The 26,650-nt window shown below is 45.4% G+C and overlaps 3 protein-coding genes across 5 annotated transcripts; 2 read left to right on the top strand and 1 right to left on the bottom strand.

Moving 5' to 3' along the window:
- Positions 1-3,806, bottom strand: LOC112665362 (translation initiation factor IF-2-like). Its single transcript, XM_049102495.1, has 3 exons — positions 3,764-3,806; positions 2,693-3,513; positions 1-563 (listed from the first exon to the last, which is right to left on the bottom strand). Exons 1-2 carry the CDS (start codon positions 3,804-3,806, stop codon positions 2,930-2,932), a joined length of 627 nt encoding a protein of 208 aa, XP_048958452.1. The 3' UTR covers positions 1-563; positions 2,693-2,929.
- Positions 3,805-7,258, top strand: LOC112665473 (translation initiation factor IF-2-like). Its single transcript, XM_025455277.2, has 4 exons — positions 3,805-3,816; positions 4,026-4,283; positions 4,573-4,682; positions 7,231-7,258. Exons 1-4 carry the CDS (start codon positions 3,805-3,807, stop codon positions 7,235-7,237), a joined length of 387 nt encoding a protein of 128 aa, XP_025311062.1. The 3' UTR covers positions 7,238-7,258.
- PHC1 (polyhomeotic homolog 1) lies at positions 7,231-26,636 on the top strand. Of its 3 annotated transcripts, XM_025455011.2 has the most exons (14): positions 7,231-7,388; positions 8,897-9,007; positions 9,997-10,077; positions 10,643-10,792; positions 11,395-11,550; positions 16,967-17,462; positions 19,497-20,296; positions 21,107-21,254; positions 21,506-21,717; positions 22,298-22,412; positions 23,314-23,422; positions 23,636-23,786; positions 24,239-24,470; positions 25,636-26,636. In XM_025455011.2, the coding sequence occupies exons 1-14, from the start codon at positions 7,275-7,277 to the stop codon at positions 25,788-25,790; spliced, it is 3,030 nt and encodes a 1,009-aa protein (XP_025310796.1). In that variant the 5' UTR covers positions 7,231-7,274; the 3' UTR covers positions 25,791-26,636. The 3 variants fall into 3 exon arrangements, with proteins under 3 accessions (XP_025310796.1, XP_025310800.1, XP_048958851.1); XM_025455015.3 differs by lacking the exon at positions 11,395-11,550; XM_049102894.1 differs by lacking the exon at positions 7,231-7,388 and having other exon boundaries at positions 8,879-9,007; positions 23,296-23,422.
- Positions 26,637-26,650: the final 14 nt, after the last annotated feature.

Genomic DNA, 26,650 nt, shown 5'->3' with positions numbered 1-26,650 from the left:
TGACATAAACAAATTTTATTTAACACCTTAAGTAGTGGACAGTTTTCATTCAGAGAACTGCAAACTGGAGCAGAAGGCAGGAAGCGTTTATAGGATAAACAATAAAGAACAAGGAAATATGTAAAGAGCTCAGGTTTGGCTTGGTGTTTGGGGATTGGCTGATTGGATATATTGAGTTTGTGGCCTGGTGAAGCATTTGCAGGGACATGAAATTTATCTAAATTTCAATTTACTGGCCCAGCTTCCTGGGCAGAAGAGACTCCATCTTGGACCTACGAATTTATTTCATCAAAATTTATTTAATATAAATTTGATGTAACTTGGGAGCCTTCATAAGAAAATGAAGACTCAAAGAAATAGACCAGTGTGCTGTTGTGCTAGGTTTGATAAAGGGTGAACAGTTGTAGAGGAACATCCTAAGTTAAGGAGTATGAGGTAATTGTTCTAAATTGGGAGAAATTTAGCAAGGCCTGTTAGGATTCTTCTTGGTTGCCCTTTGTAAACTTCACAGATAAGGATGCTCTTTTCCACCCAGGGCACTTCTCACAGGAGGGTTTTATGACCTGTTTTAGAGAAGAAGGAAGAGAAAAAGAATAGTTTAGAATGACTTTCCTGCTTCTGCCATTTTCTCAAACTCCTTCAGCTTAAAATAGTCACTATTTTAGGTGCTATATTTTGGGGTAGTGTGCCCTGAGAATTCCATCCTAGGTATTTGTGGTGAGGAATAAGAGGTATTTTTTAATCTTTTAATCCCATTTTTCTTTTTTTTTTTTTTCAGTTGAGAGAAGGGCAACCATCTAGGAAATTAATTCAGTTAATCTTTATTGGACATGTCCTATTTGGTAGAGATTATGAAATTTCCCTTTTTTACATTCATCTTTTAGCCTACAATTTTCTCCAATTAAAATTGAGGGGCTTAGATAATTTTAAAATTCTTTTTTGCTTTAAAAACTTAAAAGAGTCTATAAATCCTTTTAATCTCCATCTCATTTTTCTCCCAACTAGATCTTAAAATGGCATACAGAATGGTAGGATGGGGGTGTGACGTGTATGGTGGTTCACATTTGCAACTGGTGGTGGTTAGAGTAAAGGTTATGATTTTCTATTTTCCCTACTTCATCCAGTCCACATTTGCATAGAATGATTAAAGAAGACGATTTAGACGTGGTGATCATATTTGTTTACCTACTTTGTTACCTGTAAACAGACACATTCCAATGATACCAACACCTCTAGGGTTAAGGGCAATCTCTTCCTCTACAATTCATTGTGGAATTCTGGGCTTGGAAGGTTTGAAGAAAGCGTATTCAGTGTCGGTTGATATGCAAAATTGTATTGGCCAGCCTACTATCCTATTTACTTTAGTTGCGGCCAGTTGAGTTCCTTTCAAATCCTGATCTTTCCGTATTTAGGTATGTTTGCAGGAGGAGGGCTTCTACTTCTCAACAGCTAGAATGCATTTCCTTTTCACCTGTTTAGGCTAATGACTTTCAGTGTTATGCAGAGTAAAGAAATTATTTAGCTTCCATTCAGAAGAACTATTTCGTTTGAAAAAGAAAAGACTAATTCCAGCAGAATCATTAAATGAAAATGAGAAAGTTTAGCAAAATTCTAAAAAAAAAAAAGTCAGTTAAGGATTTCCTATGGATTACAAATTGTTTTGCTGTTTAGATCTAGCGAGACAAATTCTTCAGTACCTCTTTCTTTCCAAGCTGATTTAGTCCTCAAGAATGATTTTTCTATGGATGGAGTTTTCCCAAACACTTCACTTTATTATTGCTCCATTTCCTTTTTATCCTGAAAATTTCTTTGGAAAATTGCTTAGACCCAGGTCTGTCTTAGAGGGAAATGAAGCTGAAAAGAATTACTGTGAAATACGGGGTACAAGCCTTTAGGTCAGAAAATTAAACTGCTGGTTCGTATCAATAAGACCTGGCCTGTGACTAGATTTATATCATTCAACAAAATTACACATCACCATTCTCTTCTTCCCTAAGATCATCTAAACGTGTAACTTTTAGTAGATGTAGGGGCCGGTGACCAGACAATACAAAGTCTTTAGAGGCGGGATGCATCTATATGTACATAGATACCGTAGCTGTGATTGGGCTTCACTTTTGACGGGGCTGGAATGGCCATGTTCAAGCAGGTATGCAACTTCCACAGGCTTTTGAAAAGTTCTCTCTGGCACCTGGATTCCTACCCAGGAATATATTCCTGCGATGTATTACAGGCCTTCTCCAGGCACTTCAGAGCAACAATTCTCCCGTGGAACCGCAGGAGTAGCAATGTGAACGTTGTTATCATCTGAAAATTATGGACACCAGTTTTTCATTGGCCCTAGGAGATTGAGCTTAGGCTGTGAGCCTCCGCAAGAAAGCTTTAAACTTCTTTGACATGCCGAAAACCCAAGTTTGAATTAAATGACTAATGCTTTACCTAGTTTTTACCACCAGCTCTCTGCCAGGATCTTTTCAATTCATCCTCTGCCAAAGCCTGTCAACCATCCTGGCAACGTAGCCTTTCACCTCCCCACACCTCCTGCCTCTCTCTGCTTTTGCAGTCCTTTGGCTGCCCTCCGGGTTCCTTCCCCCACAGACCCGTCTGGCTGGTTCCTAGAAGCCTGGCAGGGATTGCTCTCGGACATACATCTGGCTATACCACCAACTAAGGGCCGGGAGTCCGAACACACCTCTCTCTCCGTGCAAATCGAAACGGATCTCATTTACGAACAAAGAGGACACTCGGAGGTTTTTCCTCTGAAAACAAATCACGCGTTGGCTTTTAAAGGAGAGCATCGTGGGGGGGGGGGAGTGGACAGAGAAAAATAACGGACGAGAACAGTGCTGACGGGGAAAAAAAGGAGGTAAAAAAAAAAAAAAAGTGGCCGAGGAGGACGGCGGGGAAAGCAGCAGCGTCGGTAAGGGGCTCACGGGGAGTCCCAGCCGCGCGCGGGGCAACGGGGGCGGTCAGCTCTGTGTGCGCCCCGCAGCGCTGCTCCGACACAGGGGGCGGCACCCACGGGTGCTCGGCGGGTTCCCGCACCAGGACTCCACGCTGGCAAGCCGCTACCGGGACTAAACCGGCAAGGCCACCGCCGCCGCATCCCGGGCAGCATCCCCAGATACGGCCCCATTGTTCTACGGCCTCGTCGTCCTCCTTCGCACGCCCGGGGGCGCACACGCACACGCGACCCGCGGAGGGCACACGAGCGTGCAACCCGCGGCACGTCTAAGCGGGCTGCAGCTCGGAGGCGCGCGTCGGCGCCCTGCGGGGCAGCCCCGGACAGCCCCGGCGCAGCCTGCTTTCCCGCCTTCTCCGAGGCCAGGCGAGGCGAGGCGAGGCGAGGCGAGGTCGGGACAATCGGCCTCCCCCTCCCGCTCCTCGGCCTTCCCTGCCCGCGCTCTCCCGGCCTCGGCCGTGGCCGCTTCCCCAGCCTGTCGTCCCTCTGGGGTCGCGGCTTCGCCTTCTCCCTCTTGGCGCGACCGTCCCTTTGATCCTTTCTTTCTCTACCTTATTCCCAGAAGCTCCTGAAAAATACCTCCTTTTTCTCTCCCCCTTTTCACGTCACTTCCCTCCCTTCGCCTCGACGAGCGCGCCTTCCCCGCTAGAGGCCAGCACTTTCTCAGTTTCGTCCCTCCAACCGGCGAGCAGAACTCGGAGAGAAAGAAGGAGGGAAAAAAAAAAAAAAAAAAAAAAAAAAGAGGAGAAAGAGCGAGCGAGCGAGCGAGGAGGGGGGAGCCAAACAAAAAGCCCCACCAACCCCGAGGCCCGAGAGCGCGGAGGCCCGGGAGCGGCGTCGTCATGGCAACGGGCGCCGGCAGGAAGCGAGGGACGCGCGGGAGGGGGCGGGGGAGGCCGCCGAGGGGAGGGGACGGGAGGGGAGGGGAGGGGAGGGGAGGGGCGCGGAGGGCGGGGAGGGGTCCGGCTGCCCCGGAAGCACCTCCCCGCAGCCCCCTCCTCCAGCCCGGCCCGCAGCCCCCGGCCTGCAGCCCCCACCCTCTCGGCCCGGCAGGAAGTGACAGGCCCCGAGCGAGCCCCGGAGGCCTGGCGGAGCCGCGGCCGGGCCCGCACCCGGAGCGGCGGGAGGGGCGGGGAGCGGCGGCCGCGCCGGGCCCCTCCCACCCCGCCCTCGGCGCCCCCGCCCCTCCAGGAAGGGGAGGAGGCGAGGGGAGCCCGCCGCGGAGGCCGAGCGAGCCCCCCGCCCAGCCCGGCGACTGGGGACCCCGGCACCTGAGGTGGACGCCCCCCGGGAGCCCTCGGGTGCGGAGCCGGGCGCGAAGGTAACCGTGCGGCCGCGGGCCGGGGAGGGGCAGGACCTCTGGGGGCTCGGCTGCGCGGGGATGTGCCTGCAGCCGCCGGCGTCCGTGCAACGCCCCAGGTACCTCCCCCAGCGCCTTCCCTGCCTCCCGCGGGCGCTCGGCTCTGCGGTCCTCGGCTCCGTCCGTCCGCCCCAGCCTCTGGCTGCTCATTTCGCCGCGCTGAATGCCGTCCGTCCGTCAGCCCAGTTGCTTCTGACTGCTCGTGTGCTCATTCATTTTTCCTTCTCCGGCTTTGGTCCTGCCACCCAAGCATGCTGTCTGCTTGGTGACCCCCCTGCCTTTTTTCTGGTCCGCTTGGTGCCTCAGTCTCCAATTCCGTGACTCCCGTCTGTGTGTCTCCTGCTTGTCTCCCTGCCCTCGGTAAGCACATTTCCCGGCGCGCCTGGGTCGCTTCGCCCCTGGCACCGCTCTGTGTGCCCCTTCCCTTCCCCCGGTGCCTTTGATTCCTCTTTGGAGCCCCATTCTCCTCAGGGCTGCGTGGACAGCGAGAGCCTTGCTGGCGCTTGCTGTCCCCATTCCCCGCCCGGAGCACCTCCATTCCTCGCGCACGGTCTTCCCCCGACTCCCTTCTATGTCCCACACTGTTTAGGGAGATTTGTTCCCTCCAACTCTTGGCTGTGTGGACCGAGTGCCAGGTGCACTTCACGGTCGTGTCTAGGAGCTCCCTTCCGCAGATCTGTGCTGCTCACCCGGGCCGGCCCAACCCGTGCACACTCCCCTGCTACCTTTGAAGATGACTGTACTTTAGCTATTGTGGGGACCTCCGCGGATCGGCGTCTTGCACTTTCTCTTGTGGCGTAATGTTGAAAATGGAAACGCACTGTGCCTCCCAAACTTTTTATTGTTTTCATTTTCTGTATTTAATTTTGCCGTCCCAACACTGAATGCGAGTGAATAGATTATGTGCCTGGGAACCAGGAATTCTGGCTTTGAGGTCACTTTCTCCTGATTTTATTCCGTAAGCCAGCCCCCTTTACATCTCTATCTTCATCTCACGGTCTGGAAAAAAAAAAAAAAAAAAAGTTACTAAGATTTCCATTTTAGGGGACCTGAGGGGTCATATGGTTAATTAGCATTTTCACCTATGAAGGTAGGAATTAATGTCTCCTCTAGCTAGTAAAGGGGCCTCGTGTCTCTTGAGTCCAGTGAACTAAGTCCATTGATCTATACAACTATGCCATGCTGCCTCTAATCCTTACCCGCTTTTTTTCTTCACATGCTGATAATGAGGATTCATGGGTCTGTATCTGTTTAGTGCTTTCATATTGTGGCAAAAGATGTGGGAGAAGATAATAACTAGAGTTGAAGCTGATGTGATTTCTCCTGTGTACTTCTTGGGTTATATCCATGTCTGCACTGACATTTGCTATACCTGAATAAAACTGAAGAGATGGGTTGAGTTGAGTACTTGGGGGGTAACGATGCAGTCAGGTAATACCAGGAAGGGAATAGTAAGAAATCTCCCCAGCTCTGTTTCCAATGCCAAGTGGTTTGATTTTACTTACTTTGTCTTGGATGTAATCATGATAAATCCATTTTAAAAAAACTGTTGACAAGCCTTAGCAGAAATTCTGGTTTGATGTTTACATTCCTAAACCAACTATTGCTTTGCTGACCCAATATTTCTAGTGGCCCCATGCCTCCAAACTAGAGAATATAGTGTCTAGGCCTAACAAAAGAGAGGGGAAAAAAAAATGAACAAAAAAGATTTTATTGTCATTTAGTGGTTTTTGGAGCATATTTCTTCTCCCTCATCTCCTCTCTCTGCTTAGTTCTTAGCAACGTCTTCATGACTTTTTGCAGATTTTAGTGTAGACCCCAGAGGGTAAATTCTGACTGCTAAAATGAACTAAAAAGTTGAGTTTTACTTTCTTGAAGATTTTCATTGCTGTGTATTTAATACGTTTAATACCTGGCAGTCATACATTACCTTCAGTTGTGAAGGCTTTTCTGCAAATGGGGAAATGAGGTGCCAGCAGGGAAAGTGACATGCCCAGGGTGTTTTTATTAGTAGCCTGAGCTGGAACCAGGCACCTATTTGGACTGTAGACTGTTTTACCTCCTAGTTTTTGTTTTGTTTTAAAATTTTATGTATTTAAGTAATCTCTACACGCAATGTGGTGCTCGAACTCACGACCTGAAGATCAAGAGTCCAACGCTTTTTCACTGAGCCAACCAGGCGGCCCTCTATCTCTAGTTTTATGACTTTCTATGATGCGTTTAACATATCTGCATCATAAACCGCTCCTCCATAAAATGAGGACGGTGATACTCAAACCAAATGATACCGCCTTTATCATAGATTTTTATTTATTTATTTTTTGGTTTGAGGAAGTAGCCTGTGTTAATATATAAAGACTCGATACTAGGATAACTTCTTTACCCTCAGAAAACCTCATTTCTACAATTATAAGATGGGGATAATTGTATTTACCTTAAAGCACTGTAGGGTAATGGAGATGAAGAGCCTAGTCCAGTAAGAGGAGGCACCTGGTGGCTTCTCGGTAAATGGTGACCACTGTTAAAGTGATGCTGGTAATGAGGTCACAGGTGCAGATGAAACTGAGAAAATAGCAACTTTTAAGTGGGAATATTTTAAACTGTTAAAAAATGCTATGGGGATGTAAGGTAGCCTTAGTATTATGAATCTGAAATTCTGGCCATTTGATATTTAATAGATAGTCATGAGGAAATATGTAAAGGTTTCTTTTGAGACATTGCATAGCTTCAGAAGATGGTATGGGAAACATATGGTTGTAAGTGTGTATTGCAGATTTGATAGTTGAAGAAGCCCAAGGAATCATGGCTGATGGAACGAAGAGGAAGAGTTTTAGATAACTTGAATAATAACGTGAAATAATAGCTTGAGATCAGGTGTGAATTTTAATCCTTTGCTACTTCCATCTAGGTCTTGAGTCAGAGCACCAGCTTTGGGGACCCTGGACCACCATCATGGAGACTGAGAGTGAGCAGAACTCCAACTCCACCAATGGGAGCTCCAGCTCTGGGGGCAGCTCTCGGCCCCAGATAGCTCAGATGTCACTGTATGAACGGCAAGCGGTGCAGGTGAGCCTCAGTCCTGAGGGGCTGTGCTCTGTGGGTATTGACTTTGGGTGGGCACGGGTGTTGGAAGATAATGCCTCTTAGTTCCTTTCCAGCAAACTGGGGGATTTGGATTAGGTGACAACTAATGTTCCTTCCAGCTCTGAGAATCTTAGGAGTTTACAACAGTTTGAGCAAGCAAACAGAGAATGAGAGTCAGTCTTTAAATCAGGGTTTCAGTTCATGTAGCTAGATTCTTTTTTTTTTTTCCCAAAGATTTTATTTATTCCTGAGAGACACACACAGAGAGAGGCAGAGACACAGGCAGAGGGAGAAGCAGGCTCCATTCCATGCAGGGAGCCTGATGTGGGACTCCATCCCGGGTCTCCAGGGTCACACCCCAGGCTGAAGGCGGCGCTAGACCTCTGAGCCACCGGGGCTGCCCAATGTAGCTAGAGTCTAACTAAGCATTTCTCTTCATGGATTGTCAGGTTTTTTAATCTTTGGCTTTTCTTGTAAATCACCCTGAGTAATGGAAGTCTAAAACTCATTGGAGTTTTATTTTTAGAAAATAGTAATTCCACGCTTTAAAAAATGTTGGGAATGGGGCATTTTACTCAAAATTTCTTGGTTGCTAAAATCATTCTGCACATCGGAAGGATAGTTCTAATTATTAAAGAATAAGAATACAGTAATATCCCAGAGGTAACCCTAAAACTGCATTACCAGTATCATCTTTATAAATACCTACTGTAAATATTTGAAAATGCCAGTTAATTTGGAAATTTACCTGATGATAGGATCTTTCACAAGCCACTGTTTACTCTTTTTCATCATTTTCAACCATTTGGGGCTCTGTCACCTTAACTGTGTCCCTAGAATATGGTCTCTTGTCTTCTCTTCCATTCATTCATTTTTAAGTAGGCTCTGTGCTCAGCTTATAGCCCAACATGGAGCCCAGTGTGGGCCTTGAACTCAAACCCTGAGATCAAAGACCTGAGATGAGATCAAGAGTTTGATGCTTAACTGACTGAGCCACTTAGACACCCTATTTTAATTTTTTTTAAAGTAAAGCTCTATGCCCAGTCTTGGGCTTGTACTCACAAGCCCAGACCAAGAGTCGCATGTTCTACTGACTGAGCCAGCATGGTGCCCCTTTTTCTCTTTATATTAATCGACATCCAATTTATTTTCAAGTTGTTTAGTCTTAGTTTCTTTCCTTGCTATATCATGTGTTTCCACATTCCATTTTGGGAATTAAGAGTTCATGTGAGTTAGATTGCTTTACTTTTCTTTATATACAAGAATAGAGCATAACAGAATTAATTGTTTCTCCACTTTTTGAAGACTATGTGAACTTACAAGTTCTAATATAAAAATGGACAAATCACATGTTGTTGATTTAGCCACACTCCCCATCTTCGTTTTTCTCCTTTCCAGTTGTCCCTTTCACCAGATCATAGTCATTTGCATAGAATAGGAATTAGGAGTGATTCATTCTAAGTGGGTTGATCCTCTCTTTTTCCTCTTAGGCTCTACAGGCACTGCAGCGTCAGCCCAATGCAGCTCAGTATTTCCACCAGTTCATGCTCCAGCAGCAGCTCAGCAATGCCCAACTGCATAGCCTGGCTGCGGTCCAGCAGGTGAGAGGTCAGCAGCCAGCTGGCCCAAGAGGGAAGGGGATAGGCACTACAGGTGGGTCAGGGGGTACTGCCTCCTCCACTAAGTCATAGGCTAGAAATGGTCTTCTGCCTCCTGTCCTCCCGTAGGAGGAAGAAAGGATCTTAGTTTTGAGAGTTGCAGTAGGAACTGGAAGGTAGAATGGCTATGTTCTAGAACTGCATTGTCCAATGTGGTGGTCACTAGCCACTATGTATCTACTGAGCACTTAAAACGTGGCCAGTCCAAATGGATATGTACAATCAAATTTTGGATTTCAGAGACTTAGTATAAAGAAATGTAAAATATCTCAGTAGTTTGTTGTTATTGGTTACATGTTAGACTTATTAGCTTAAGTAAAATAAAGTTTATATCTCCAGTTTCTTTTCACTTTTTTATTTTTTATTTTTATTTTTTAAGATTTTATTTATTTATTCATGAGAGACACACAGAGAGAGAGAGGCAGAGACGCAGGTAGAGGGAGAAGCAGGCTCCATGCAGGGAGCCCGATGTGGGACTCCATCCGGGGTCTCCAGGATCATGCCCTGCGCTGAAGGCGGTGCTAAACCGCTGGAGCCACCCGGGCTACCCTCTTTTCACTTTTTTAAAAAATGTGCATACTAGAAGGTTATTTGTGTGGCTCACGTTGTATTTGTTCTGGACAGCCCTAGGTTAGACTTAGGAGTGACTCATGATAAGACCCGATCAAAGGTTCTTCTACCTAAAAGAAAGTGGGAGGAGGAGGAGGAGGACAGGTTACCCAATTGCCCCAGGAGGGTCGTGTGGGAGTTATTAGGTTGGTATACGTGGTAATATAAGGGTTTCTGGGGATAGTGATTATACTTTTCCTTGCTCCAGTGTAGAGTCTCTGGGTTCTTATCTGAAATCTCTATTGCATTTTGTGCTTGTGATAAGATTGAGTCTTTTCCTTCGTTGTCTTTGCTCTGCTCCTGTTTCCTTACCCCTTTTATAGGCCACGATTGCTGCCAGTCGCCAGGCCAGCTCTCCAAACACCAGCACTGCACAGCAGCAGACTACCACCAGCCAGGCCTCGGTGAGGACTGACTGCATCTTCCCACTGAGAGGCTTCCCTCCCTGGGTCTCTGTCTCAGGGTGGAAACAGCTTTGTGTATTGAGTCATCAATGGCAATTATTGCTCTTATGTTAGAGAGTGTTAGTAGAAGGGAAACAACTGACCTGAATCTATATAGGAGTCTTAGTGAGGAGGTTTAAGAAAGTAGGAAGGAAATCCTGGGGAAGAAGAGGAAGTAGCAAAGGAAAGGGACTGGTCTCTGGACCCTTTAAAGAGGAGTGAAGTCTGTTCTGTTTTGTTCCTTTTCCCTCTCAGCTGTTAATGCTAGTGGTTAGGGACTAGTTTCTTTACTTTGGTATGACCCTGCAGTATCCAGGATGACAGTTATGGACAGGAAAAGTATTATTCGTTTCCCTCTGACTCTGAAAATGAGATACTCTTCTAAAAAAAAAAAAAAAAAAAAAAAAGAAAGAAAGAAAATGAGATATTCTGTTCTTGACTGTGTCCCCTCTGAATTTGTCAGTGATGTGCATTTATTTTTACCTCTCCTAAATCCTTAGTTCTGGTTGCTTTCTGTACCACACAGATCAATCTGGCCACCACGTCGGCCGCCCAGCTCATCAGCCGATCCCAGAGTGTGAGCTCTCCCAGTGCTACCACTTTGACCCAATCCGTGCTACTGGGAAACACCACCTCCCCACCTCTCAACCAGTCCCAGGCCCAGATGTATCTACGGGTAAGCCACAAACACAACCACCATCGTTCCAGGGGCATAATTGTTATGCCCCTGGCAAAGACTTGCGTGAAAGCTGTTTGGTTTAACCATGGTTGCCCAGATTACGTTAAGATATGCTGATCTACTTCCTAGGCCTTACTTACCTCTAGAAGTGATGCTTAGTATTCACAGGTAGCCTGCAGATTACATTGAGATCCTAAGAGAGAAGATGTTCGCCTGAACATTTGACTGAAGTAGTGTCACATATAGTCTAATCTTTAAATCTGTGGCTCGAGTACACAAATTCTGAGTGTTATCTCTTAGCCTATCTACTTACTGTACATGAGTACTTGTTCTAAAATCCTCATTGTCTCAACTTCTTTGATGTTTGACTCTTTGGTGTCAATCTGTAGTTTTATATACATTTTAGGTTTCCTTCTGGATGATTCATCGCATATGGAGAATAAGGGTCTCCTGGGTTGGTGTGGAAAGGGGTAGGGCTTAGCAGTTTCGTATCTTCTGTTTATTTTGTCTTGTGGTCCTTCCCTTCCATTTCTCCTGTCTTTCTTCTTCTCCTCTTGTTCTCTTTCCTTTGTTCTTCCTCTTCCTCCTCTCCTTGCCAGCCACAGCTGGGAAACCTATTGCAGGTAAACCGGACCCTGGGCCGGAATGTGCCTCTAGCCTCCCAACTCATCCTGATGCCTAACGGGGCAGTGGCTGCAGTCCAGCAGGAGGTGCCATCTGCTCAGTCTCCGGGAGTTCATACAGATGCAGACCAGGTCAGTGGCAACCACTTGACCTGTGGATGGGCACTGGGGAGGATGAAGGGAACCACCACAGACCAGGGCCCACCCTGTTACTCCGTGACTACTTCTCAGGATTCTTATTTTTTTCTCCCCTTTTCTTAATTTCTGCAGAACTTGAATCCCTTGTAACTGTTGAGTTATTTGAGTTAGGAACAGAAGTGGTTGTGACTGAGAACAGCCCTGCAGGTCTGGGAAGCTGTATTCTCCATGCAGGGCAGATTTCCTTACATTCTTTTAGCCCTCCACGGCTCAGCTTTATTCAGGAGGTCTTATTCTCTTTCTTGGCGATGCACTCCAAAAAATAAGGGACGATCGAGGGACTTCTGTAGTTAGGTAAATGTGAAGCCAACCTGGCTGACTTGCTGAAAGAATATTTGATTCTCTCTCTTTATGAGTTACTGTGGCTATAGACTTTCAGCAGTCTGTTTCTACTCCCGGGGTGCCCAGGAAAGTCTTCCTCACCATTGCTTTTCATGCCTCATCCCCCAAATATGTTTGTTTCAAGACTGAAGTTTTTGCTTCTTATGAATGGAATACAAATTGAGGTTTCAGAGTAACTTTTTCCACTCTCTTAGTTTAGCAGTTGGCAAGTAAATATTGAGGTTGAGCTTTTTCTCCTGATGTGCTCAGGTTATCCTAGAAAATTTGGAAGATTGAAAAGGAAGACAAGTCAAATCTTCAAATATCTTAGAGCACAAAGAAGTACAAAGGAAATGGTACTAAGTTGGGGTGACACTTGAGTTTAGAGAAGAGTTGGCTGCATTCCTGCTCAGTGACTTTTGGGATATTTGAGCAGATTCTTGAAGGATTGGTTGGATTCGATTTGCAGTAGGAAGAAAACTGGAGAGAGAACAGTATGTGTAAAGGCATGACTCGTATGTGACTGAGTTAGGGATGAGTGGATAAAGTGGAGATAGCACGCTTGATGGTAGAAAAAGGTCATTGTCAGGGAGAAGTCTGAAAGCCAAGCAAAGGTAGCAGGGGTCATGGCTGACTATTGAATAGCACATTAATAGGATAAGGAAAACACTTTGGAAAGAATCACCTAGGAACATATGCCTGGAGAGGAAAGAGAAGTTAAAGAACCTAATAAGAGACTCTTGGGGGTCATTTAGTTACTAGGATAAGACCTTTGTTTTAGACTACGGTAACAGCAGTGGGAAGAGAGGATGAGGTTGAGACTGGTTTCGTATTCAGTTCTTTCATTTATCTGTCTCTTTATTCATCAAATACCTCAGTGCCAATATGTGGAGGGGCCAAGGTAGTGGTTGAAAATATGGATCTTTTTAGATTTTATATATTTATTCAGACACAGAGAAGGCAGAGACACAGGCAAGGGAAGAAGCAGGCTCCTCACAGAGAGCCTGATGTGGGACTCGATCCCGGGACTCCAGGATTATGCCCTGAGCCAAAGGCAGATGCTCAACCGCTGAGCCACTCAGGCATCCCGAAAATATGGATCTTTTATTAGGGTCAGATTCCAAGTCCATGATTTACTCTGTGACGGAGGCAGATGGCCTAACATCTTTTTTGCCAGTATCTTCGTATATAAAATAGCTATTGTTAAATACCTACCTTGAGGTGTGTTGAGGATTAAATGAATTATAGGTGTAAGTGTGCGAACACTGGACTGGTAGACATTACAAACCATTGAAACACCAGACATTAAGGAAAGAATCACCTGGATGGTTTAATATTTGCTTCATTAGAAAGTACAGAGTGCCTTGAAAACACAGAAGGAGACCTAATTCAGCCTTGGGACTCCGGGAAAGTCAAGGCTGCCCAGAGGAGGTGACATTTATCATTTTTTTAAAAAGATTTTATTTATTCATTCATGAGAAACAGAAAGAGTGCGAGAGAGAGGCAGAGAGAGAGAGAGAGAAGCAGGCTCCATGCAGGGAGCCCAATGTGGGACTCAATCCCGGGTCTCCAGGATCAAGCCCTGGGCCCGAAGGCTGAGCCACCCAGGCTGTCCGGAGGTGACATTTAAATTGAGTATCCCAGGAAGATGTGGATGGGGAGTGGTGAAAGCAGGGAAAATCTAGATTTGAGAAAAACTTAGAAGATCTTTGAAAAAGGAAAACTGATTTTGAGGGAGGTGCCGGATACAACAGTGAGGTGGCTGCTTAGTGCTACTTTTGAGATGAATGTTGGAGAAGCGGATTTAGGGTGAAGTTTAGTTTTGGATATACACCAGGTCATGTGGTCAGCAGTTTTATATATCTGGTACTTGAGCTTAGAGGGAAGGTCTGCGTGGGGGATAACATTAAGAGTAGTGGACACAGAGATGATAATTGATATCAAGAGAACATTTGGCATTGCTGAGGGAAAGGTATGGATTGACAAGAGAAAAGCCTTTAAGATGGAGCCCTGAGGGTTAGATCTGTTCCTTAGAAAATGGAATAGTTCAAGGTCGAATAGAGGCTGATGGACTGGCAGAGGGGAGTATGAAAGAGTGACAGGGACACAGGACAATCTGGATTGTGTGGTGTCATAAAGAGAAAGGAGCAAAATGTTGGAAGTGGCAGGGAGTCTTTTGTCTAATACAGTAGGGATGACAAGAAAGGTAGAGTTTACTCTGTTACGGATGGAGAACCGTATCAGTGGAGTTCAGGGTTGTTGAAACCAAAGTAGTATGACTTGAGGAATGGCTGGATGGTGAGACTAGATGCAGTGAATCTAAATAATCACTACCAGTTTATTGATAGCAGGAAAGGAGGATGAAGCTGGGGTTGGGTATGTGGGGTTCAGGTGTGATGGGAGGGCACCATTAGCAAAGAGGTTGAAGAGACAGGAAGGAAGTGAGAAGGAAGCTCCTTGAGAAGGAAGAGGAGTGGGGCCTTGAGTGGGGAAGGATTTGATCAGGAGGGAGGAAAGAAGGGAGAGCAGGGAAAAGGAAGTGGTGGGTGTTTATGAGGGGAATGTGTAGATTTAGTGATGGAACTGCTGAAATGTGCTCATGTAGTGGTTTATTGTCTCTACAGCGGTGATGGGGAAGAGCAAGTGGTATATCCTGAGGTATATCGGGAGACGAGGAAAGTTTTATTTTATTTTATTTTATTTTTTTTTAAGATTTTATTTATTTACTCATGAGAGACACAGAGAGGCAGAGACAGGCAGAAGGAGAAACAGGCTCCACACAGGAAGCCTGACATGGGACTTGATCCCGGGTCTCCAGGATCGCGCCTTGGGCTGAAGACGGCGCTAAACCACTGAGCCACTTGGGCTGCCCCATGAGGAAAGTTTTAAATCGCTATTATGGAAAGCTGATTAGAAAAACCCTATTATGTAATTGCCGGATCACATTAAGTGCCCCGGCACCCAATCCTGATAATTCTTGTAAATCTCTCTCAAAAGCTGTCACCTCTTTACTGCTTGTCTGAACTCAGGTTCTTTTTATTTTTTACCTGAATTACTGTACTGGTTTTCTAAATGGTGTCTTTGACTTCCTCCTTGTCTACCTCTAAACATCTTCCATATTACTATCAAAATAAGTTTTTTAAAAGAAAATGTATGTTGTTACTAACATTTTAAATGGTACTACTGGTATGCCGAATTTGATAAATCATAATCCTTGGTTCATGACATCCTCTCCACAGTGGTCCATTTATGGGCCACTTTTATTTACTTACTATATTTTAATGATGTAATAAGCAAACCTCAGTTCTACCCATTGCTTGCCGCTACCCACGGTAATAACCATTCTGATTCCTAGGTTCTTCCTTTCCTGTGTTCCTTTTTCTACAGTTTTATTGTGTTTACATATATTTTTAAACAGTATTTTATATTATGGAAAATTTCAAACTTAATGCAAAAATAGAAAAAAATATGACTCCCTTTGTACCTACCAACCAGCTGCAACATTTATCAACACATGGCCATTTTAACCAGGCCACTTTCCTCCACCTGTGGACTATTTAGAAGTAAATTCCAGATACCATATTTTATACACACACACACACATATATATACACACATATATGTATACACATACATACACACATATGTATATATACACACATGTATATATATGTATATGTATGTATTTGTATTTGTATTTAAATTTATAAGGTTTTTGTGCTGTATATAATTTGGGGAGAATCCTTTCTTAATAGCTTATTGTCAAAATCCATCCATATTGTTGCATGTTACTGTATTTTATTAATTTTGATTTCTGTGTAGTATTCAACTGTGTGAATATACTGTAGTTCCTTCCTCTCTTCTGACAATGGCCATTTAGGTTGCTTCCAGACTTTTGTTAACTATGAATAGAGCTGCTGTGGCATTCTTACACATGCCTCCTGTTGTATATAGCAAGAGTTTCTCTTGTAGGATTCCTGGATTTGAGAGTGTGTGAATGTTCAACTTTAGGACGGGATGCCAAACTATTTTCCAAAGTGGTTGTGCCTCCATCAGCAATGTTTACAAGAATGGTTTCAGCTGTAGAGTTGATTATGTTTATTCTGATTAATATTCTTCAGTGGCTTCCTGTCATCAGTTAAGTGCTCATCAGTCCTCTCTTCATATTTTGGAGTACTTACTATGTCAGGCACTGTGCTAGGTGCTGGAAATATTAACAACGGGGGAGATAGATAAACTTCTGTTTCCGAACTGAAGTTCAGACTCTCCTCATTTTAATACACCAAGCCCTTCCTGGTCTGGTACCTTTCTACACCCCCAGCTTCAATCTGTCTTCCTAGCTTCATTTCTTTCCATTCCCTCTAACTCACCTCAAACATAATGAAATATTTATCATTTCCAGAAATGCTATGTTCTTTCTTGGCTCAATGGTCTTTCAGATATTGTTACTTTTTCTTCACACTTCCACCTTTGCTCTCACTCATGGAGTCACAGATCAAACAAAAGACTGTTTTGGGAAGTCTTCCCTAATCTCCCTGGTCTGAGTCCATCTTCCTTCTCTGTGCTACAATAGCATATGTCTCTGCATAGTAGAATACGGTTATTAGTGATTTTCTCGTCTGTCTTTTCTGGTAGAAAGTACCCATTAAGAGCAGAGACCGTGACTTTCGTTCCTGCATTTCCAGTATCCAGTGTAGTGCCTGAAGCATAGTAGGTATTTGGCCGATGTTGAAGGAACGGAGGAAGAAGGAAAATCTGAGCCATCTCGAAGGAATAAATGAGCAAACTTGCAGATAGATTTGATAGTGAATAAAGGAGACTGAAAATCAAATAGGATTCAAGAGTCTCTCCCTGGGTGACTGGAAGGACTTTAATGTATATGATTGTAAAGGTTGGGGGGGATACCCTGTGCAGAGGCTGGGGAATATCTGTAACTGTCTTCACTGCTTCTGAACTAGTCACAGAAAGCTCTGACCTCAGTGCCTCCTGTTCCCCTTTTCTCAATGTATCTTTTTCTTTTATCTTGCAGGTGCAGAATTTGGCAGTGAGGAACCAACAGGCCTCGGCCCAAGGACCCCAAATGCAAGGCTCTGCTCCGAAGGCCATTCCTCCTGGAGCCTCCCCTGTCTCCAGCCTCTCCCAGGCCTCCAGCCAGGCCCTTGCTGTAGCTCAGGCGTCCTCTGGGGCCTCAGGCCAGTCCCTCAACCTCAGTCAAGCTGGTGGAGGCAGTGGGAGTAGCATCCCAGGGTCCCTGGGTCCCGGTGGAGGTGGCCAGGCCCCTGGCGGCTTGGGCCAGTTGCCTTCCTCAGGAATGGGTGGGGGTGGGAGCTGTCCCAGGAAGGGCACAGGAGTGGTGCAGCCCTTACCTGCAGCCCAAGCAGTGACTGTGAGTCAGGGAAGCCAGACAGAAGCAGAGAGTGCAGCAGCCAAGAAGGCAGAAGCAGATGGGGCTGGTCAGCAGAACGTGGGCATGAACCTGACACGGACAGCTACCCCTGCTCCCAGCCAGACCCTTATTAGCTCAGGTAAGCTGTCACCTCTCAGAGTATCCTTATTCTCTTAGAACTTGTTTGAAATCTTCAGAGTACGTCTCTTTGACATTGTTCTTGCTTTTCTTAGTCCTGGAGTAGTAGAAGGAGGGAAAATGATATCAGCCTTGATCATATTAGTCCAGGGAGAGAGGAGGACCGGTAACAGATACATCTGTATTTCCACCAGGCAGCAGTCCGTTTACAAACTACTTTGTCCCCATCTTCTTAGGCCCTGAGTTTGTCAGTTTTCTCATCCTACCCATTCATTTACCCAGTTCATACTGAATTGCCTACTGTGTTGGAGGAGGTGTTAGGGATGCATCTTTGAAAAAAAAGATTCCTGTCCTCATGGAGCTCATGATTTAGCTTGAGAGGAGATGGCTCTTCCCCTCACTCATCATCTTGATGATGATGGTTTGGATCAGGGTAGAGTGGAGTTGTTATAAGTGCCTTGGAGCACTTAGGACTAGCAAATAGAGCCACGGTTTAATATAGTCAACTTGTGCTCCTCTGTATCAATGATAAGGATAAAAAAAGGGATGCCTGGGTGGCTCAGTAGGTGAGCATCTCTTTGGCTTAGGTTGGGATCCCGGGGTCCTGGGACTGAGTCCCATGTCAGGCTCCCCGCAGGGAACCTGATTCTCCCTCTGCCTGTGTCTCTGCCTCTCTCTGTGTGTCTCTCTTGAATAAATAAATAAAATATTTTAAAAAAGTATAAAAAAAGAATAAATAATAATAACCCCAAATGGTTTATAGTTGCTTTTGGACTGTGGTTCCGTATAGTTAGGTGGGTGCACCTTATTTGGTAATGTTTATTTTTGCCTGCCTTGTTTCTAGCACTTTAGTTGTTGCTCTATTTGGATGATTTACTTATAAAAAATTAAGAGTTCGGGTGCCTTGGTGGCTCAGTTGGTAAAGCGTCTGCCTCCGGCTTAGGTCATGATCCCAGGGTTCTGGGATTGAGCCCTGCTTTGGGCTCCCTGCTCAGTGGGGAGCTTGCTTCTGCCTCTCCTGGCTCGTGCTCTCTCACTGTCTCTGACTCTCTCAAACAAAAAAATAAAAATCTTTAAAAATATTTAAAAATTAAGAGTTAATTATCAGGCTGTATGACTACTACCTGTTTATATACCATAGAACTTCTGTTTCCAAAGTGCTTTCATCTCACATGTGCTCTCTGGACAATCTGAGGGCATAGGGGGTGGGGGAGATTGTAGGTTCCACCTACAGTGGAAAAAATTGGGTCAAGTCTGAGCCTAAATAGCAGCTAACTCTTAAGACTTCTCATAGGTAGTGACCTAAACTGATGTTTCTAAAAAATCGAGCCTTTCACAGGAAGATGTTGGAATCTTTACCTCTGTGGGCATTTACTCTCTGGGTGACCATTAAGTCTTTTTCTTGTGCTGGGCACTGGGCTGGGTTCTAGGGATGTAAAAATAAATAAAGCAGGGACTGAGCCCTTGAACTTAGTCTAATCATACAGAAGATGGGCCAGCCATTCTCTGCTGGGTCAGACTAACAGGATTTAGTATAACAAAGGAAATAAAAGTTAGATGGCTGCCAGAAATGATTGAGGACTGTGAAATGATTGGGCAAGGGAGTTTCTTCCCTTAAGGTCTTGAACTGTGGAGAGAGAGAGTTGGTAATGTCTGGCTCAGAAGAAAAAGTACAAATGAAGTGATCTCTAGGCCCTTCCAGGAGAGATCTTCATTCACTATATGATACCAAAGCTAAGAACACTTTGAAAAGAGCGGCCTGGGTGGCTCAGTGGTTTAATGCCACCTTCAGCCCAGGGCATGATCTTGGAGACCTGGGTTCGAGTCCCATGTTGGGCTCCCTGCATGGAGCCTACTTCTCCCTCTGCTTTTGTCTCTGCCTCCCTCTCTCTGTGTGTCTCATGAATAAGAAAATAAAATCTTAAAAAAAAAAAAAAAAAGGAACACCTTGGAAAGGTGATTTTAATTTCAATTTTAATTTAAAGGCTGATTATTTTCTGCTCTTGTCTGTTCTGTGCCGGGCTTATTCCTCTAGCCACCTACACGCAGATCCAGCCCCATTCCTTGATTCAGCAACAGCAGCAGATCCACCTCCAGCAGAAGCAGGTGGTAATCCAGCAGCAGATCGCCATCCACCACCAGCAGCAGTTCCAGCACCGGCAGTCCCAGCTCCTCCACACAGCCACACACCTCCAGTTGGCCCAGCAGCAGCAGCAACAGCAGCAGCAGCCAGCACCGCCGCCGCCACCACCACCACCGCCACCACCGGCCACAACCCTCACTGCCCCTCAGCCACCGCAGGTCCCACCTACTCAGCAGGTCCCACCTTCCCAGTCTCAGCAGCAAGCCCAGACCCTGGTTGTGCAACCCATGCTGCAGTCTTCGCCCTTGTCCCTCCCACCTGACCCAACCCCTAAGCCACCCCTCCCCATCCAGTCCAAGCCACCTGTAGCACCTATCAAGCCGCCTCAGTTAGGGGCTGCTAAGATGTCAGCCACCCAGCAGCCACCACCCCATATCCCTGTGCAAGTCGTGGGCACCCGACAGCCAGGGACAGCCCAGGCACAGGCTTTGGGCTTGGCGCAGCTGGCGGCTGCCGTACCTACGTCCCGGGGGATGCCCAATACGGTACAGCCCGGGCAGGCCCATTTGGCCTCCTCACCGCCTTCGTCCCAGGCTCCTGGTGCGCTGCAGGAGTGCCCCCCAACACTAGCCTCTGGGATGAGCCTGGCTCCGGTGCAGGGGACCGCACATGTGGTAAAGGGGGCTACAACATCCTCCCCTGTTGTAGCCCAGGTACCTGCTGCCTTCTACATGCAGTCTGTGCACCTGCCGGTGAGTGATGTTAGATGGCTTTGAGGGCACAGTCCCCTTTGAGTGGACCTGGGGCTCAGTGGACATAGAGCTTAACTTAGGGGTCAGTGAAGAGTTGAGAAGGTTGATGTACTGATATTTATCATGTTACCTTAATTACTTTCTTAGAAGCCCCATCTCCAAATACAACCACCCCGGGACTTATGAATCAAGAGGGGAGGGTACCACAAACATTCAGTCTGCAACAGATACAAAGTTACTATGTGTGAGTGCCTGTGTGTGAGAATATGGTATTACATCAGCTGCTCTCTTAATCATTGCATTGCTTCATCCGTGACAACTATTTGTTATAAACTATACAACTTAAAAGATACTGGTATGTACTTCTTTTGTAAGACATTGATGGAAGGTTAAGATACTGGTACTTACTTGTTTCTTTTGTAAGAGAGAGAGACATTAATGTATATAATCTGTACTTTATACTCCTAAATTTGCTACTGAAATCATTCTGGGTTTTTGGATCTGTACTGTTAGATCAAGATGTTCTTAATCATCCAAATCAGTCTTTGGAAAAACAGCAATTCTTGGTTGGGCCATAATGAACCCAGGGTCACAAGGTCTAGGTCAGGACTAAATGTAACATTTCTTTTGTACTGATGTAGTAGATAATGCTTCTTGGCAACGACTTGGGAATTTTAGTGTGCCCTGGGAAGTAGACAAATTGGAGAATGTGGAACTAAGAAAATTTTCACTGACAGAATGGGAGTAATGGAGGTTCCTTATATCCTTCACTCATAAATCTTGGTTTCTTTTCTATTCTAAACATTATAGAGCAAACCGCAGACGTTGGCTGTCAAACGCAAGGCAGAGTCTGAAGAGGAGAGAGACGATGTTTCCACACTGGGTTCAATGCTTCCTGCCAAGGTGTCTCCAGTAGCCGAGAGCCCAAAGGCCATGGAGGAGAAGAACAGTCTTGGAGGTGAGGAACTGACTTCTGCAGTGCTATTGGAGTGCAGAGATTAGAGACCTGTTCTGAGAGAGCTCAAAGCTAAGTCTCATTCTGTAGAATATGGGCCTAAACTTGGTAGATGAATGGGTGGATCCAAAAACCAGGACTCCGGTGTTAATGATCAAAGGTGAACGTGTATTATTGTGGAAGATCAGACTGGCTGGGCTAATAATAAATGAGTCCATTGCATCATCCCCTATCTGTTCCTTAATCTGTTCCAGAGAAAGCTGAACCAGTGACTGGTATGAATGCTAATACTCCAAGCAGTGAACTAGTAGCCTTGGCTCCTGCCCCATCCGCACCGCCTCCTACACTAGCCATGGTGTCCAGACAAATGGGTGACTCAAAACCCCCACAGGCCATCGTGAAGCCTCAGATTCTCACCCACATCATTGAAGGCTTCGTTATCCAGGAAGGAGCAGAGCCTTTCCCGGTGAGGGCAGGGCCATAAGGTGGGACTTTCAAGTGGGGACTTGGTCTGATTATTGTCTTTCCAAGTCCACTAAAATCAAGTCTCAGAACTATTTAATTATTAGAGAAGAGTTCAGTGCTACTGTTTATATGGTTAATTGTAAAGAAGGAAGGGAAGGGGGAAAGGAAAGAATATGTGTAGACCACCAAATGAAAATGTTGAGAAGAGGAGAAGAAGCTGTAATGTTTAGTTACACAAATTAGGCTATATTAGAGTGAAGAAATTTGTGGTAGAGAAACTAAGGGACTTTACTAAAGCCCAGAAGTTGCAGAGCCAGGACTAGAACACAGATATCTGCAACTTTGGAAGGAAAAAGACAAGATAGGGAGCCAAGGCAGGACGCTGTTTTCCAGTGGCTTATCTGAAAACAGCTAGTGAGGGCCTCTTGATTGCCATGTTGAAAAATGTTTCTTCTCTAAACCAGACTTGGTCATTAACTCAGAGAACCAGGTAAAGGTATGACAGTAAGAATTGCCAGGGAAAGCTATAGAGAAGCAGAAAGGAATTAGGTTAACTTAACTGTAAACTTTTTCTGGCACAGGTGGGTTGTTCTCAGTTACTGAAAGAGTCTGAGAAGCCATTACAGACTGGCCTCCCGACAGGGCTGAATGAGAATCAGTCGGGGGGCCCCTTGGGAGGGAACAGCCCATCTGCTGGTAAGTATTTATTTAGAGACCCATCTGGGGAAGGAGGCTCCGGGAGAGGTGTTTGAGGGCTAAGTGTAAAATAGTAATTATTTAAAGTGGGAGTTATACAGATTATTTAAAGTGGGAGTTATACGGAGGCCATCTACATATAGGAACTCTATTAAATATCAGAATGTGTAGAATCACACAAAAAGAGTTCCCATAGGATTAGGGTAGTTTTATCAAGCTAACCTCTTGAATTATTTACTGTAAGGATATATTTTTCAAAAGATGATCTAAAATAGGATATTTCTTATATTTTCAGTTCTCCTTATTCTAGAATTTATAATCTTTATTAAGAACTTTTTTTTTTTAAGATTTTATTTATTTATTCATGAGAGACAGAGAGAGAGAGGCAGAGATGTAGGCACATGGAGAAGCAGGCTCCATGCAGGAAGCCCGACGTAGGACTCGATTCCGGGACCCTAGGGATCATAACCTGAGCCAAAGGCAGATGTTCAACCACTTAGCCACCCATATGCCCCTATATTAAGGACTCTTGTTTACATTTCTCCCACTGCTTTTGTAAACTCTTATTGGAAGAGGGATCCTATATCTTCTAATTAGTAATTAGTTTCTCTCATCTATTTGAAATGCAGTCTTGTCTGCAGTCTGAGAGTATAAATTGGGATAAAGTTAGTCATCGAGAATGGAAACTAGTCTGGCTTAAGTCAGGAAGACCATGATGTTCTTGAGGCACGTGTCTTTGTGTTTTTGGATTTTGAACTTTATGTTTTAGGGATTCTGAATTAGATTGTTTAGGTCTTTGGGGGGCAAACCCTGAGAGTAATTAGAGTCAGCTGTGGGCCTAATGATGGCCTGAGCAGCAGCAGAACCAGTGACAATTCTCCAGGGATGCCTTGTTTTCCAGAGCTCGATAAGAAGGCGAACCTCCTGAAGTGTGAGTACTGCGGAAAGTATGCTCCTGCTGAGCAGTTTCGAGGCTCCAAGAGATTCTGCTCCATGACCTGCGCTAAGAGGTACCATGGGCACCCCTTCCTCACCTTCAGCACCAGTTCCTCCATCTAATAGTGTGCCCCTTCTCTAGGACCACCTCACAGCTGATGTGTAAGGTCTTCTTCTTTGCTTTCATGTTCTCCCCCAAGTCAGTTCCTAGAACACTAGTTCCCATGGAGGGTAGCAAGGTAGTCTTCTAGAGCACCTCTGACATCCCATATATGCCCTACCTCTAGGTATAATGTGAGCTGTAGTCACCAGTTCCGGGTAAAGAGGAAAAAAATAAAAGATTTCCAAGAATCCAACTATGCTCGTGTTCGTCGGCGTGGGCCTCGCCGCAGCTCCTCCGACATCGCCCGTGCCAAGATCCAGGGCAAGCGCCACCGGGTGAGCTTCAGTCGCAGAGCCAGCTACCTTTAAAATGGTCTCCTTTCCTTTTTCTTTCCCTACCGGGCAATTCCTTTGCCCAGGTGAGAGTCTGAGACCAGAACTCGGAGTCGTGTATTGATGGTATCATTCCCCAATTCCAAGAGATCCTGACTCCTTGTCTTCTTTCACCTGATTACTGGCTCATGTATCCATGAATCATTGCATTACATTATATTTCAGAAAATCTAGATTGATTGTTGGAAGAAGGGAAGAATCAGGAAAGTGAGTTTACTTGAAAGTTACTCGAGAAGTGGACTGGTGACTCTGGGCATTTGCAAACAAAGTATAGTTTTTTCACTTGCAATACTAGTTTTTCCTCAGTATTAACCCAAACCCAGTTGGCTCAGAAGGGGCGGGGGAAGCCTCACGACACTTATTCACAACTCACTGCTTTGTAATGTTCTCCATAGGGTCAAGAGGACTCTAGCCGGGGTTCAGATAATTCCAGTTACGATGAAGCACTCTCTCCAACATCTCCTGGGCCTTTATCTGTGAGAACTGGGCATGGAGAACGTGACCTGGGGAACCCCAATACAGCGCCACTGACACCAGAATTACATGGCATCAACCCTGTGTTCCTGTCCAGCAATCCCAGCCGTTGGAGTGTAGAAGAGGTGTATGAGTTTATTGCTTCTCTACAAGGTATTGAGGGCCTATCTGGTAGGACCCAGATCACATAGATGTTTACTTTTCTGCAGGTCATCCCATATGGGCCATGGGCCTTTGTGACAGGGAACAGAACTGACTTTTAAGCAGTAGGCACTTTAAGTATAGTATGATGAAGGCTCTATTCTTGATATTTACTTAAGGTACTTGCCCACAGCCTGGTTTCCTAATTTCTTTCTGGGCTGACTGTCCTCTACTATGTTGGCAATCTTGCAGTGTTTGATTTTTACTATTATATTTCTTACCAATAATTTTTGGATAAAGTATATTTTATTTATATGTGATTGTGATACCTGATAAGACTTTTTCCACGAAAAGGATTAGAAAGTTAGGAGCATTGTTACCCCACATTCTTCCAGGTAGTATTGTTTATAAGCTGTTCTTAACAGAGGATGGTTTTCTCCAGAAAAGAAAATCACCCTACCTTTTATTGCCATTTGTCTGGAGTCTGGGCCCTTTTTTGTTTTTTTAAAAGATTTTATTTATTTATTCATGAGCGACACAGAGGCTGAGGGAGAAGCAGGCTTCCTGCGGGGAGCCCGATGTGGGACTCAATCCCAGGATCCTAGAATTACAACCTGAGCCAAAGGTAGATGCTCAACCACTGAGCCACCCAGGAGCCCCTGAACTCTGGGCCCTTAAAAATGTCATAAGGGCTCTGAACGTTTTTTTTCTAGTGTAACTAAGAAGAGGTACAGATCTTGCTCCTTCCCTTTCCTCCCTCTTCAGGCTTTTTGAATGAAGTTCTTTCTGTGGTCAACTTTTTCTTCCTCTTGGCTTTTATTTTTTCTAAAGATTTATTCATGAGAGACAGAGAGAGAGAGAGGCAGCCTCCCTGTGGGGACCCGGATATGGGACTAGATCCCCAGACCCTGGATCATGCCCTGAGCCGAAGGCAGATGTTCAGCTGCTGAGCCACCCAGGCGTCCCCCTCTCGGTTTTTTTAAATAGCCAGTTTCTCTCTGGTTTCATTTGACTTTCCAAGCTCACCACCTCAGACTTTTATGTTCCTGACTGTAGGATGAGAACCTTGGGAGGAACCACTGCTGGGTCTCCATGTTTTCATCTCGAGTTTCCCCCTCCTATCCTCTGGTGCTGCCATGTAATGTTTCTCATATGTATCCCCACCATTTCCTTATAGGCTGCCAAGAGATTGCAGAGGAGTTTCGTTCCCAGGAGATTGATGGACAGGCCCTTTTATTACTTAAAGAGGAACATCTTATGAGTGCCATGAACATCAAGTTGGGCCCCGCCCTCAAGATCTGCGCCAAGATAAATGTCCTCAAGGAGACCTAAGGTGGCCCTCTTGCACAAACGAGCCTAAGGCAGACACTCTCCACTGTCCAGGTTGTAACCTGGTATCAGCAGACTTTACAGGGAAGAAAGAGCTGTTCCAATTACATAAATCTTCTGTAGAGGGGATTACTGAGACAGGGAAGAAAAGTGCAAGAATTGGTTGCTGGTGCTACATGGCGGCAGCTGTGACATTTTCTCTGGTTCTACCTTATTTTTTAAAATCATTACACTTCTCAGCTACCCTAATCCAATCTTTATAAAAGAGGCAGTCTCGAGAACTAAGACTGCTCAGCCTTATCCTGGAGTGGAGTATCTAGCCAGGGTCTCAGTTTTCCCAGAGGGGTAGACCGTATGGTAAGGTAAGGAAATGGGTGGGACGTAGGTGTGCCTCCACAATGGGAGGTAGGGTTCTTCTAGCTCGTGTGACACAAGGAGTAAAATCTGGTACTCCCCCTCTTCCCTCTGGATCACCCAACTGTGGCCATGGCCCAGTCTTCTTTGTCGTCACTCTGTTAGTATTGATCGTTCCTCCTGTGTCCATGGCAGGGTCACCAGCCAGTGCAGATTGGGTTGGCATCATTCTGATTCGCTGCAGGGGCTAGAATGTGTGTGGCACATGTGTGGCTGTCATTCTTTCTGCATCCCCCTGCTCCCTTTGGTTTATCTGTTGTGTCTTCTACCCTGCCTTTCTTTTCAGTTCCAACTCTGCTCTGTCCTATAGCTTTATTAAAACGGGAGTGTGTGGGACTGAGGTCAGGAGTATAAGTACCTGCCTTAGGCGCTATTCCTTATACAACAAAAATATTAAATATTTTTTTCCTCCTCAGTAAAAGGATAAAAATTGGTCTCAGTTGTCTCTT

The sequence above is a fragment of the Canis lupus genome, chromosome 27 (genome assembly GCF_003254725.2).
Source record: "Canis lupus dingo isolate Sandy chromosome 27, ASM325472v2, whole genome shotgun sequence".
Taxonomy (NCBI): Eukaryota; Metazoa; Chordata; class Mammalia; order Carnivora; family Canidae; genus Canis; species Canis lupus.
Note: the sequence above shows the minus strand (reverse complement) of the source record. Positions and strands in the feature narration are given on the sequence as shown.